The 14,227-nt window shown below is 44.1% G+C and overlaps 1 protein-coding gene across 3 annotated transcripts in view; it reads left to right on the forward strand.

The window, feature by feature from the left end:
* Nucleotides 1-14,227, forward strand: part of MATN2 (matrilin 2) — a 156,124-nt gene that overhangs the window by 89,322 nt on the left and 52,575 nt on the right. For all 3 annotated transcript variants that reach the window (XM_060115607.1, XM_060115606.1, XM_060115608.1), the window contains exon 6: nucleotides 6,926-7,048. In XM_060115607.1, coding sequence (XP_059971590.1) covers nucleotides 6,926-7,048 — 123 coding nt within the window. The remainder of the gene's footprint in view (nucleotides 1-6,925; nucleotides 7,049-14,227) is intronic.

The raw sequence follows: 14,227 nt of genomic DNA on the forward strand, positions 1-14,227 counted from the left end.
TCAACACACTTAAAAACCCAAACACTCCTCCGTAAAATATCCTGTTTCTTCTAAGGCCATCCTCTTTGCAGACTGATCCCTGCTGAGGAGACCTTGGAATCTGACCAGATTGTAAATCAGAGACTGTCAATCTTAGGCTTTATTACCTTGCACCAAATAGGAGACAGATGAGTGATTTCTCACAAGTTAGGCCGAGCCTGGCTTCCGACCCTGAGATCTCAGCACTTCGTGATCTGGAGGGCCGAAGGACTACAACCAAGGAATTAATCTTTCTGGTTGTAGAGAGTAGAATTTTCAGGCAAAATGACCAAGAAAGGATTTCATTGAAGTAGGAGAGGACTTGGAACAATAGTCCTCTGAGTTACACACATAAGTCACCTCCTCCATATATCCACCCCCTAAACTTGGCCTCTCTTTTTATAAGTACAATTTGGCAACCAAGGAAGTTATGCAAAGAACCCAAAACACGCAGCAAAGGATGTCAGAGTTGAACGGACTGGAACTCTCTCACCCTTAGAAAGCTTTTAGGTTCACATGCCCAGAAGTGGGCTCTTCCATGTCTCTCGATGCCCTTCTCTGCTGTCCCCAGACGTCTGGCAGTGAGCCAGTGGGTGGCCCTCAAATCAAAGTGGGGTTTGACACCTTCAGGTTTTACAGGCCAGGGTCTTGGGACCCAGGAATGCTTGAATCCTGCCTTGCCAATCTCCCCTTTTCCTTTCAGTTCCCCAGAGAGCTATGCACACTAGAAACAAAACCAACACGAGAATCAAAGTCCAGGAGAAAACGTCTTATCCTGTGAGATTGGCTAATTGATGAAAAATTTCATTTAAAGAGCAGAACCATGCAAAATGCATCTCCAAACCTACCTTAAGCATTTACATTTTCTTTAAAACACATAAATGTACTTATAATAAAAATTGCTTTTGATTACTCTTCCAAAAATTACTAATTTTAAGTTCATTTTTTAAATATATGATTTAAAAAGATCTTTCTTGCGTAAATCATACCCATAATGTGTTGTCTATGGTTTTCAATTTTGATTTTTTTAAATTGGAGCAAGAAGTTGAAGACTTCGGGCTTCCCTGGTGGCGCAGTGGTTAAGAATCCACCTGCTAGTGCAGGGGACACGGGTTTGAGCCCTGGTCTGGGAAGATCCCACATGCCGCGGAGCAACTAAGCCCGTGCACCACAACTGAGCCTGCGCTCTAGAGCCCGCGAGCCACAACTACTGAGCCCGTGTGCCACTACTGCTGAAGCCCACATGCCCTAGAGCCTGTGCTCTGCAACAAGAGAAGCCACCGCGATGAGAAACCCACGCACCGCTACGAAGAGTAGCCCCGCTCACCTCAACTAGAGAAAGCCTGCGCGCAGCAATGAAGACCCAACGCAGCCATAAATTAATTAATTAATTAATTAAAAGAAAAGAATTTGAAGATTTCTGTAAAACAGTCTAAGGGCAGAGTCTGTAAATTTTTATGAAATTTTCCTTAGTCCTTTACATGTTTCATCTATGCCTGGTTCTAGAGAAATTTTGGTTAGCAGATTGCCTTAATTCTTTCCAAAGCTTTCAACTTGGTTTTTTCTCTTTTTAAAATTCAATTCGGGGCTTACCTCGTGGCACAGTGGTTGAGAGTCCGCCTGCCGATGCAGAGGACACGGGTTCGTGCCCCAGTCCGGGAGGATCCCACATGCCGTGGAGCAGCTGGGCCCGTGAGCCATGGCCGCTGAGCCTGCGCGTCCGGAGCCTGTGCTCCGCAACGGGAGAGGCCACAGCAGCAAGAGGCCCGCGTACTGGGAAAAAAAAAAAATTCAATTCGTTTTAGTGCTTACTTATATTTAATCGGGTTTTATAGTATTTCAATTAATGACAATAATGTGTAACAATGGCATATAAAAGTTTGGAAACAAAAACAACTTTGATTCATTTTAACAGTCGTTTTTAAATTTTCACATGCATCAGAATCATCTGGAGAGCTTGTTAAAACACATATTCCTGGACCCCATACACAGAGTTTCTGATTCAGTAGGTCTGGGGTGGGGCCTGAGAGTTTGCATTCCTAAGAAGTTCTCAAGGGATGATTGTTGCAGTTGGGTCACCACCACACTTAGACGACTGATGCTTTATAAGTGTACAATCAGTCAATAGGAAAAGTATATAGGTGCTCTGGAGCACAAGTGTTCCTCCAGGGCTGCTTTGTAAGCATGAAACCATTGACTTCGCTGGTGTCGCAGTGGTTGGGAATCCGCCTGCCAATGCAGGGGACACAGGTTCGATCCCTGGTCCGGGAAGATCCCACATGCTGCGGAGTAACTAAGCCCGTGTGCCACAACTACTGAGCCTGCGCTCTAGAGCCCGCGAGCCACACCTACTGAGCCCGCGTGCCACACCTACTGAGCCCGCGTGCCACAACTACCGAAGCCTGCGTGCCTAGAGCCCATGCTCTGCAACAAGAGAAGCCACCGCAATGAGAAGCCCATGCATCGCGACGAAGAGTAGCCCCCCACTCGCTGCAACTAGAGAAAGCCTGCATGCAGCAACGAAGACCCATCGCAGCCAAAAAGAAAGAAAGAAAGGAAGAAAGAAAGAATAAGCATGCAGCCCAACCAACAAGAGAAGTGCACAGGTATTCGAAAGCACAGGGGTTCCAATAACCTTGAGCATTTAGCGTGTTCTGGGCATCGGGTCCCATATTTTCAGAGGGCATGAAAAGCAGTGATTGATCGGAAGTTCGTTGAGTGGAGGTCAGTTAAAAGAGCTGCTTCTGTGCAACTTTATTAACACCTCATCCAATATTGGATACTGTGCTCTAGAGCATTCTGGGAAGAAAGGCGAGATTGGAGTATGTGGCTTAGACTTTAGGCCTAAGCAAAGTTTCTAGTCTCTCCCCAGTCTAATATGGGGCCAGTGTCTCTCTTAGGGCTGGGCACAGAGATTATACCCCATGGTGTGTAAGAGGAAGTTCGAGAGAGAGGCGGAGTCTGAGTTTCCGCCTTTTAGGTACAGTGACCTGCCCACTCATCATCGTGGTGCTGTCAGGGGCATGGAACGTGGATGTCAGGTAGATTAGCAGCTCTTCTGTTTGGAAGGGATACTAACGAGTGGGTGGCCTGAGGTGGGCGCAGCTGACTGACAGCAGACACCCATATCAGGGGTTGGGAGATTTGCAAGATGGCAGCTCAGGCCCAGCACAAGGAGGCTGCAGATGGGGAGTGTCTCCTGCTACTACAGTTTAGTGTGGGCTACAGCAAGGCCCACTCCTGTGAAATGTGGCCTGGGGCGCGTGCCAGGGCTTGGTATCCTTTATCTGTGCCCTCAGTGTCCCCGGTTATTTGTTTAATGACACAGTGATTCTTTTTTTTTTTTTTAATATTTATTTATTTGGCTGTGCTGGGTCTGAGTTGCAGCATGTGGGATCTTTTAGTTGCGGCATGTGGGTTCTTAGTTGCAGCATGTGGGATCTAGCTCCCCGACCAGGGATCAAACCCAGGCCACCTGCACTGGGAGCGTGGACTCTTAACCACTGGACCACCAGGGAAGTCCTGATACATTGGCTCTGGAAAGATGAGACATTAACTTTTAGAAAGATCTGTTGCTAGCTCAAAATTTATATTTTGACTCAACTCCAGGAACTGGCTAATGTCCATGATATTCAGATCCTAAGACTGTATGAATGCACTGTTCCCACCAAAATTGCTTGCGTATTAAAATCACAAATATCAGGCGCCATTAGAACTCTTTAGGGAGTGAAGTTACAAAAAAACAATAACTTAACAGAAACTTAATGAAGCCTGGGAGCAAAAGAATAAACACAACACATGTTATTACCCTTTAAAAATCTTTAGCTTTTCCCCTTGCATCTTTTGATTACCGTGTTAAGTATGTAATATCTTCTCAATGCGTGGTTTTGCTTTTTTAAATTGTGCATGAGTATTGATTTGCAGGTTCCATTTCCTTGTTATTATTTACAAAGTTTTGATATTCAGATATCCTAAATCATTATATAGAGGGAAACATTTTTTAAGGAAAAAAAATATCATCCTTAATCCTACTACCTTGCCTACACAGCAAGCATTTTTATTTCTAATTTTCAGGTTTTGCCTTAGAGCCATATTTTACCTGGATATAATCACTGTAAATATACAACTTTCAGATCTACTTCTTTCACCAAATCGTACTTGTCTTCCTATTTACAGTTATGTTAGAATTATAATGTTAATAACTACCTACTGCCCCAAATGGAACTCCTGAGCGTTCCCTGCAAAACCTGCACCTTCCCCATCCCTGAGTCCACCTTATTCCCTCCCTTTTTCCCTCACCTCACCTCTAATCTGACAGGAATCTTACTGACCCCACTTTCAGCCTGGTGTATTATTGACAGTTCTCTAGGGCTGTCCCAACAAAGAACCACAAATCAGGTGACTGAAAACAACAGAAATGTATTGCCTCCTAGCTCTGGGGGCTGGAAGTCTGACATCAAGGTGCTGGCAGGACCATGCCCCCTCTGAAACTTGTAGGGGAGAACCCTTCCTTGCTTCTGACAGTGGGTGTTGGTCCTCAGCACTCCTCAGCTTACAGCTGCATCACTCTCATCTGTCTCCACGTGGCATTCTTCTTTAGGCCCCAGACTAATGACCTCATCTTACCTTGACTGTATTTGCAAAGACCCTATTTCCAAATAAGCTCACATTCACAGGTATCTTTTTAGGGGGACACAACTCAACCCAGAGGACCACCCCTCTCTCTCCGCCCCACCTCCTTCCTGCACTGTTCTGGCTTACCTCCCCCCCGGCCCTCCAGTTCCTCACTGGGGTTATTGTACTAGCCTCCTCGCTGGGTTTCTACTGTCACGTTGTCCTGCTATGGTCTATTCTTTTTTTTTTTTTTTATGGTCTATTCTTGATTCCTTTGTTCAGAACCTTCCAGAGACTCCCTACTCACCCAGAGTAAAAGCCAAAGTCCTGGCAGTGGCCCTACGGTCCCTCCTGATCTGCACTTGTTCTCATCTCTCACCCCTCTCTGCTCCAGCCACTCTGGCCTCTTTGCTGATCGTCCAGCTCACCAGGCATGTTCCCACCTCTGGGCCTCTGCACCTGCTGTTGTTCCCTTTGCCCAGGATGCTCCCTCCCAGATACCCACAGGGCCCATGCCTCATTCAAGACCCTGCCCAACTGCCACCTTCCTGACCACTGCTATGACATCATGCCCTCACTCTCACCCGCCCCGCCACAGTCTCTATTCCTTTGTGCCATTTTATTTTCCTCCAGAATACTCTCCACCTTCTAAGAGACTGTGTTCTTTACTTGTTTATTTTCTTTTTTATCTACCACCACCACCCAAATGGAAGCTTCTCTAGGACTGGAGTTTTTGTCTGTTTTGTTCCATCCTTAGCACCTAAAATAAGGCCAGGCCCACAGTAGGTGCTCAGTGATTATTTGTAGGATTAATGAGAAATAGGCCAGCACATTTTCTCGTAAATTACTAAACCATTTATCCTTATTAAATGTTCATCTTATTTTCCTAATTTTTTGGTCACTGTAAATAATGCTGCTACAAATAGCTTCTTCTGTATAGTTAATTTCCTCCTTTTTTTCAATTATTTCTTGGGGCCACATTTCCAGAGTGAATATTGTCAAATGTCCTTCCAGAAGAATTTTCATCAGCTCATAATGCCACCCACTATTAATAATCGGACTCTGTTTCCATGCTGCCTTGCCACCATTGGATTTTTCTTTAAATTAATTAATTAATTTTTGGCTGCATTGGGTCTTCATTGCTGCACACGGGCTTTCTCTAGTAGCAGCGAGCGGGGGCTACTCTTCGTTTTGGTGCGCGGGTTTCTCATTGTGGTTGCTTCTCTTGTTGTGGAGCACAGGCTCTAGGCGCGCTGGCTTCAGTAGTTGTGGCACGCGGGCTCAGTAGTTGTGGCACGTGGGCTCAGTAGTTGTGGCTTGCGGGCTCTAAAGTGCAGGCTCAATATTTGTGGTGCACGGGCTTAGTTGCTTCGCGACATGTGGAATCTTCCCGGACCAGGGTTTGGACCCGTGTCCCCTGCATTGGCAGGCGGATTCTTTTTTTTTAACATCTTTATTGAAGTATAATTGCTTTACATTGTTTTGTTAGTTTCTGCTGTATAACAAAGTGAATCAACTATACGTATACATATATCCCCATATCCCCTCCCTCTTGTGTCTCCCTCCCACCCTCCCTATCCCACCCCTCTAGGTGTTCACAAAGCACAGAGCTGATCTCACTGTGCTATGCGGCTGCTTCCCACTAACTACTTATTTTACATATGGTAGTGTATATATGTCCATGCCACTCTCTCACTTCATCCCAGCTTCCCCTTCCCCTTCCCTGTGTCCTCAAGTCCATTCTCTATGTCTGCGTCTTTATTCCTGTCCTGCCCCTAGGTTCTTCAGAACCTTTTTTTTTTTTTTTTTAGATTCCATATATATGTATGGTATTTGTTTTTCTCTTTCTGACTTACTTCACTCTGTCTGACAGACTCTAGGTCCATCCACCTCACTACAAATAGCTCAATTTTGTTTCTTTTTATGGCTGAGTAATATTCCCTTGTATATATGTGCCACATCTTCTTTATCCATTCATCTGTCGATGGACACTTAGGTTGCTTCCATGTCCTGGCTATTGTAAATAGTTCTGGCAGGCGGATTCTTAACCACTGTGCCACCAGGGGAGTCCTGTAAGTTCTTTAGTATCTTCTGATATGAACTGTCTGATCCAGACTCCTGATTTATTTTTTTTTCAGAAGGGAGGTTTTAGATTCATATTTATCTATCCATCCTCTTCTGGGGGCAAAAATATTAATCCTTACTTATATTTGTTATAAGTATGTTTCCATTCTACAATGCCCTTTACCTCTGTTTGTGTTTCTACTTAAACTCTGTGTTTTAATCTTTACAGCTGTGGACTACTGTGCCTCAGAAAACCACGGATGTGAACATGAGTGTGTAAATACCGACAGCTCCTACTTTTGCCGGTGCCCTAAAGGATTTGCTCTTAACCCAGATAAGAAAACATGCACAAGTAAGTTACACACATACACACACATTTTTTGATGCTAGCGCTATAAGCACTGTGGCTGAGGAAATCTTCCAAGCACAGAGTAGCACAGGATTATGTGCTGGGGTTAGGGGGCCTTTTACCTTCTGCTCTATTCCTCCTTTGTCAGGCCTTTCTTATCTCAGTGTCACCCTTCACAGCATCTGACAACAGTATGTATCTTTGATCAGATACCACATGTCGGAGTGTTCCTCCAGCATCTACAGAGCGTGATGACAATCAGACCATCTTACTTCATGCTGGCTCAGCCTGCCTGTGCCCACCAGTGTTAACAGGGCTTAAGAAATACTTTCACTGAAGCTTTGTGGCTTGTGGGCTGCAGCTCTGACTCCACACAAGTAAAGGAAGATCTCTGAGCCAAAAGGAGTTGACTGTGCCTGCCCCTGGGTTGGGGAGGAGTTGGTGGAGGGCATTTTGCAGAGAACTGCTCAGTGTTTGTTTGAGCTATTTAGTTCTATTTGTTTGAGCTATATAGTTCTATTTTAGTTCTATTTTAACTATACGCATCCACATCAGAATTAATTTGAGCTCCCCAAATCTGACCATAACAATTTATAAACTGACGGTGGTCGTTCGTTTTGTAAAAGGATTCCAAAAACATTCTTTTAAGTGTAAAGACATGTCAGAGCACTTAAGGGATTGTATATGGATAATTATCATCCTATAGAAAGGTTCACCTGAGAAAGTTTGTTTTTAAAGTATTGGGGCCCAGCATATTTAAAAAGTGACATTTAATAGCAATTTAGAATAAAGTCACCTCTGAAACGTCCGTCAGTGAGAAAACAGGATTTCAATTCATAAAAAGTTCATGTACCCACAGCCTTTCTAACTACATCTATTATGTAAAGCAGGATATGCCTGCATAGTTTTTAAAAAACATCCCCCCAAAACTCCTGAAACATCAACTTGCTTTTCAGTCCCTGCATATCAACAGTTTATAAGCACCAGAGCTAGAGGCAGGGGTGGAGGATAAAACTGTAAGGGGCACAGGAAGTCAAAACATACATTTCTGGACCCCAAACCACATGCCAATAGCAATGAATAAGGCCAGGTCCTTCCTGGAGGAGATATCTCGGCTGAGTCTTGAAGGCAGAGCCATCCTTCACCAGGTAAAGAAGAGTGAGATGTAGGTGGCCAGGAGGAGGAAAGATGTGCAAAAATATCAGCCAGGCAGACCCATCTCCACAACTGGCCTACAGTTGCTTATTGAACGAATAAGAGAAAGAGTGAATGGACTGTTCTGTTCCTAGTCTCCCTTCCTTTCTGAATATTCTGAGCTATGAGCCAGCGGCCTGGGCTGGGGTAGTGTTCAGGGAGTCGTGGCTGCTGGGCTGATGAGTCAGTTCGGTCCATCAAAGGGGAGGCCACATGCCGCCGAGGGCAGTTCAAACCCCAGTTCATCTGCATTTTTGCTGGATGATCTTGCCTCAGTTGCCTCAGCTGTAACAGGGGAGATAATACCACCTACTCCATGGTGTTGTCTTGAAGGCTAAATGAGAGAATTCATCTAAACCATTGAGCACGTGGCCTGGTGCCAAGCAAATTCTTGAAGGGATGACACTGGCTTCAAAAAGACTTTAAATTGGGATCTACTGAGCATATACCACGTGCCTGGGGTAAGTTTAATAGCGCCTAAAAAATTCAAAATTCAAGACTTCTGCTGGAGGCTGCTTGGGAACACAAGCCACACAGAGCAGCTCAGTCACCTGTGAGGTGTTATATGACCAAAGGCTCCCAGGGTGACACAGACAAGACTCACGGTAGGAGTTAAGGGAAGGAGGAGACCAGCTGGACGAGAAGAGGTGGGGATGTGGCTGCCACCCTGGGACGAGGCCTGGAGGGACACATGTATCCTCTCCAGTCTCCTTCCTGCCTCTGTAGCACTCCTTCCCTGGCTGGGGTTGCCTGACCTCACCGCCAGCCCCTGTTCCCAGAGCCTCACCATCAACATGTCACCTATCCAGAATCTCAGGGGATGTGGAGAATGACAAGCCCCAGGACAGTACAAACGAGGAGACCCTAGAAGTAGATAGTGCTGTGCAGGGGACCTGGGACAGGAGTTCCAGCTGAAAGTCAGGGGAGGGAATGGTCCAGCTGTGAGGTCTCACCAGCTAGGCACGGAGCCTGGCAGTTCAGCTGTCTCTGGGCCCTGTTGGAGTCAAGACCCAGAAGTGGGCCCCCCCACCAATGTGTGGGCAGAGAAGAGTGCTGGGCAGTCAGCCTCCGGGAGATGAGTCCCCTAGAAGGGTCCCCTTCCTGCTATGCTTGGGGGCAGGGCAGGGAGCCAGACCTGGGGAGGGTACTGGCAAGAGAGTAGAAACCGCCCCCGCCTCCGGAGGACTTGGAAGGCTGTGAGAGTAGGGAATAAGGCAGTTCAGTTGTAAGAACCAAGACACTTGGGAATGCTCCAGATCTCTGACAAAAACAGGAGCACAAACTGAGAAATAGGGACCAGTTAAGAGATCAGAAACACAGGATGGAGGTGAAAGCTCAGAATCAAGGCAGGGATCCTGTTTTTAATTAAGGAGGTATCACATCAGCTTCCAGCCAAGTCAGAGCCTGGCTGCTGCTGTGATGTTGAGAGATTTAAAACAGTTTTTTTCCCATTCCTCATCAACTTGCCGAAAATGAAATAAAAGAAACTCAGTTCCTTAAATTTGAGTCTCTATTTTTTTTTTTTTTTTTTTTTTTTTGCAGTACGTGGGCCTCTCACTGTTGTGGCCTCTCACGTTGTGGAGCACAGGCTCCAGACGTGCAGGCTCAGCGGACATGGCTCATGGGCCCAGCCGCTCCGCGGCATGTGGGATCTTCCCAGACTGGGGCACGAACCCGTGTCCCCTGCATCGGCAGGCGGACTCTCAACCACTGCGCCACCAGGGAAGCCCTCTATTTTTTTTTTATGAATTTATTTATTTATTTATGGCTTCCTTGGGTCTTCGCTGCTGCGTGCGGGCTTTCTTTAGTTGCCATGAGCGGGGGCTATCCTTTGTTGCCATGCACGGGCTTCTCATTGTGGTGGCTTTGCTTGTTGAAGAGCACGGGCTTTAGGCACGCGGGCTCAGTAGTTGTGGCTTACGGGCTCTAGAGCACAGGCTCAGTAGTTGTGGCGCACGGGCTTAGTTGCTCCATGGCATGTGGGATCTTCCCAGACCAGGGCTCGAACCCGTGTCCCCTCCATTGGCAGGTGGATTCTTAACCACTGCACCACCAGGGAAGCCCCTGAGTCTCTATTTTTAACCAAAAGTATATTTTAAAGCTAATCCAATTAGTAAGTGTGCAATTTTTATCTAAAAATTATAGACTTGTCAATGTAATATACCAAGCATGATTAATTTATGATTAAGCTAAAATGTACATAATAGAGCTTTATGTTCCTGAACAAATCATATAATTAAAATATGTAAGGAGTGTTCAGTTCTTTACCCTAAAGCATCCCATACAAATCCATCTGAATATTTTCTAGAGGGGAGAAGGGTAGAAATATGCAGGTGCCATCAATTAGCAAAATATTGGCAAGACATTTTTTTTTTTTACTGTGGTAAACTATACATAATATAAAATTTTCCATTGTAACCATTTTAAGTGTACAGTTCAGTGGCATTAAGTACATTCATGCTGTTGTACAACCCACCATCCAGCTGCAGAACTTTTTCATCTCCCTAAACTGAAACTCTGTACCCATTAAATAACAATTCCCCCCTCCCCTTTCTTCCCCACCACCCCTGGCAACCACCATTCTACTTTCTGCCTCTTTGAATTTGGCTACTCTAGGTACCTCATGCAAGTGGAATCATACAATATTTGTCCTTCTGTGACTGGCTTATTAGCATAATGTCCTCAAGTTTCATCCATGATGTAGCATGTGTCACAATTTCCTTCCTCTTTAAGGCTGAATAATATTCCATGTATGTATACACCACATTTTGTTTATTCATCCTCTTGTGTTGCTTACACCCCTTGGTTATTATGAATAATGCTTCTATGAGCATGGGTGCACACGTATCTGTTCAAGTCCCTGCTTTCAGCTCTTGGGCGTATACTTAGAAGTGGAATTGCTGAATATTATGGGGACAAGATTTTTAGAGGTCCATAGAAACCATTACTCCTGAGCTGGCGCGAGAACATTCTCAGATGCTCAGGGTCTTTTCAGGAGATAGGATTTGTGTCTTTGGTGTCAAGGAGACTGTGGGTTTCATGTCTAATGGTTAATCATCTAACACCTGTAACGTTGAGTAAAGGCAGTTGTCGACATCGTATTTTGCATCTTGCTGTTTATTACTTACTGGCTTTGAGATCGTTTTACTCATTATTTTTCAGGCTCCATTGATAACTTGGTTGACACTTCTATCCTTATTTTTCAAATAGGAGTGCTTTCACAAAGTACCAAATGAATACTTATACTTGCATTAAAAATGAAACACAGACATAGGAAATAATTTTTGACTGCATCAGCAATAGACGAACTAGAATGTATCAGTCTTTGGGTTTCCTGGCCAGCTTGTTGTTAACCTGCTGAGCCCCAGTATCTTCTTACAGCCTGCAATATGCCACTTGCTTTCGTAAGACCTGTGTGCATGAATCAAAGACTCTGAGTTGGTAACAATAGAGTTGCCATATGATCCAGCGATCCCACTCCTGGGCATATATCCAAACAAAACTATAATTTAAAAAGTTACCCCTATGTTCATAGCAGCACTATTCACAATAGACAAGACACGGAAACAACCTAAATGTCCACTGACAGATGAATGGATAAAGAAGATGTGGTACATTTATACAATGGAGTATTACTTAGCCGTAAAAAAGAATGAAATAATGTCATTTGCAGTTACATGGAAGGACCTAGAGATTATCATACTAAGTGAAGTAAGTCAGAAAGAGAAAGACAAATACCATATGGTATCACTTATATGTGGAATCTAAAATATGACACAAATGAACTTACCTACGAAATGGAAACAGACTCACAGACATAGAGAACAGACTTGTGGTTGCCAAGGGGGAGGGAGGGTTGGGGAAGGGTGGATTGAGAGTTTGGGATTAGCAGATGCAAACTATTATATATAGAATGGATAAACAACAAGGACCTACTGTATAGCACAGGGAACTATATTCAATATCCTGTGATAAATGATAAAGGAAAAGAAACTAAATGTGTTTTCTTTAAAAAAAAGACTCTCAGTTGAAAGAGACCTTCAAGTTCAACCTACTTCTAGCCCAACCACCCATCCTACAATATCCTCACTGTGTCATCATCCAGCCTCCACTTGAATACCCCTACTGACAGGACACTCACTACACCCCCTGCAGTGCATTTCACTTTATACAGCTCTGACTCTTAGAAAGTGATTCCTTACACTGAGCTGATCACTACTTCCTTGCATTTTGAGACCAACAGGACAAATTAAGCTTCTCACATTTTCCTGTTCACTAAGAATGAGTCATATCAGAATAATTTTATTTCATTTAGTAGACTAGCCAGGCATGGAAAATGTGGGAGCAACTATCTAGACTCTAACAGACATTCCATCAATTTGCTAAAGAGATCCCCATGCCCCATAGACCGGATGGAGAAATGTGTGCTGGATGAAAGAATCATTGGTTGAGTTCATAACTGGCCGAATGTCTGAGCTGAGATCCTCCTGGAGGGAAGTGTTTAAACAGCCTGGCCAGAAGCATCAAGGAGTGTTCACGAGCTGTCTTCTGTTCTTAGTGACTCCTTGTTGGTTCTTAGTGGGCAATGTTTACACATCTAAACTTTCACAAAACACTCCATTAAGAGTAACACCAGTAACCATTTATTTATTCAACAAATACCTGTCGATCGCCTGCTATATGCTAGATACTTTTGTAGATACTGGGAATGCAGTGGTAAATAAAACAGACCAAGAACCTCTTGTACTTATGGAGCATACATTCTATTGGAGCAGGGTAACAGAGGATTACAAGTCTCAACAAGAAAGTGACATTTGGTCAAAAACTTGAAGCAGGTGAGGGAAGGAGGAAACTTTTGAAGTAGAGGAAACAGCACTGGTGCAAAGGCCCTGAGGCAGAAACTGTGATGCCTGGCAGTGTTGAGGGACAGCAAGAAAGTCCATATGACTAGATTAGAATGAGAGATGGTGAGGCAGGTGTTATGGTCCATAGTGCATATAGCTTGCCCTCTCCACAGTCATACATTCGCTTCCTATCTCCCCAAATTCCAGCGATCCCTGGGAGCTCATGGTCACTCCCCTATGCTGAGCTCCCAAACAGGCTTTGTTTGTTTGCCTGTATCTTGTGTGTCAGATAGACATCAGAAGCTATTCATATTGTTCCTAGCAAGGTTCCCTGATTATTTTCTTCTCCAAATTACTGGGCACCTCCCACACCGTTCTTTTTTCTATTTTATTTCTGCCATTTTCCATGGCAACTAGTCTCACAATTATGTATATTTATTTTTAACACCTTTTCTAATTGCAAAAGTAATATAGACTCATTGTAGAAAACTGGATAGTATAGAAATGAAATTGTATAAAATGAGATGATCTGTAATCTTATCACCCAGCAATAACCATTGTTAATACTGATTTGCTACATTTCTCTTGGTCTTTCTTTTTTTTTTTTTTTTTTGCAATACACGGGCCTCTCACTGTTGTGGCCCCTCCCGTTGTGGAGCACAGGCTCCGGACGTGCAGGCTCAGCGGCCATGGCTCATGGGCCCAGCCACTCCACGGCATGTGGGATCCTCCCGGACCGGGGCACGAACCCGTGTCCCCTGCATCGGCAGGTGGACTCTCAACCACTGCGCCACCAGGGAAGCCTGGTCTTTCTTTTTAATGCTTATGTATATATGTTTATAGGTTGAGATCATAGAGTATAACGTTAAATCATGAGTATTTTCACATGTAATTTAAACCTCATCAAAAGCATTTTAATGTCTGCGTAATATCCTATTATATGTATGTATCACAGTTTGTTCAGCACATTTTTTGGCTGTTCAAATTGTATTGTGATAAATGTTCTTGCATATAAATCTTTGCATTTCTGATCATTTTCTTAGGAACAAAACATGAAAGGAAATTTATTGAGTCAAAGGCTATTAACATTTTTAAGGCTTTTGATGTATATTACAAAATTATTTTCCAAAAACTTTGTACCATT

This window comes from Mesoplodon densirostris, chromosome 13, assembly GCF_025265405.1.
Source record: "Mesoplodon densirostris isolate mMesDen1 chromosome 13, mMesDen1 primary haplotype, whole genome shotgun sequence".
In the NCBI taxonomy this organism is placed as follows: domain Eukaryota; kingdom Metazoa; phylum Chordata; class Mammalia; order Artiodactyla; family Ziphiidae; genus Mesoplodon; species Mesoplodon densirostris.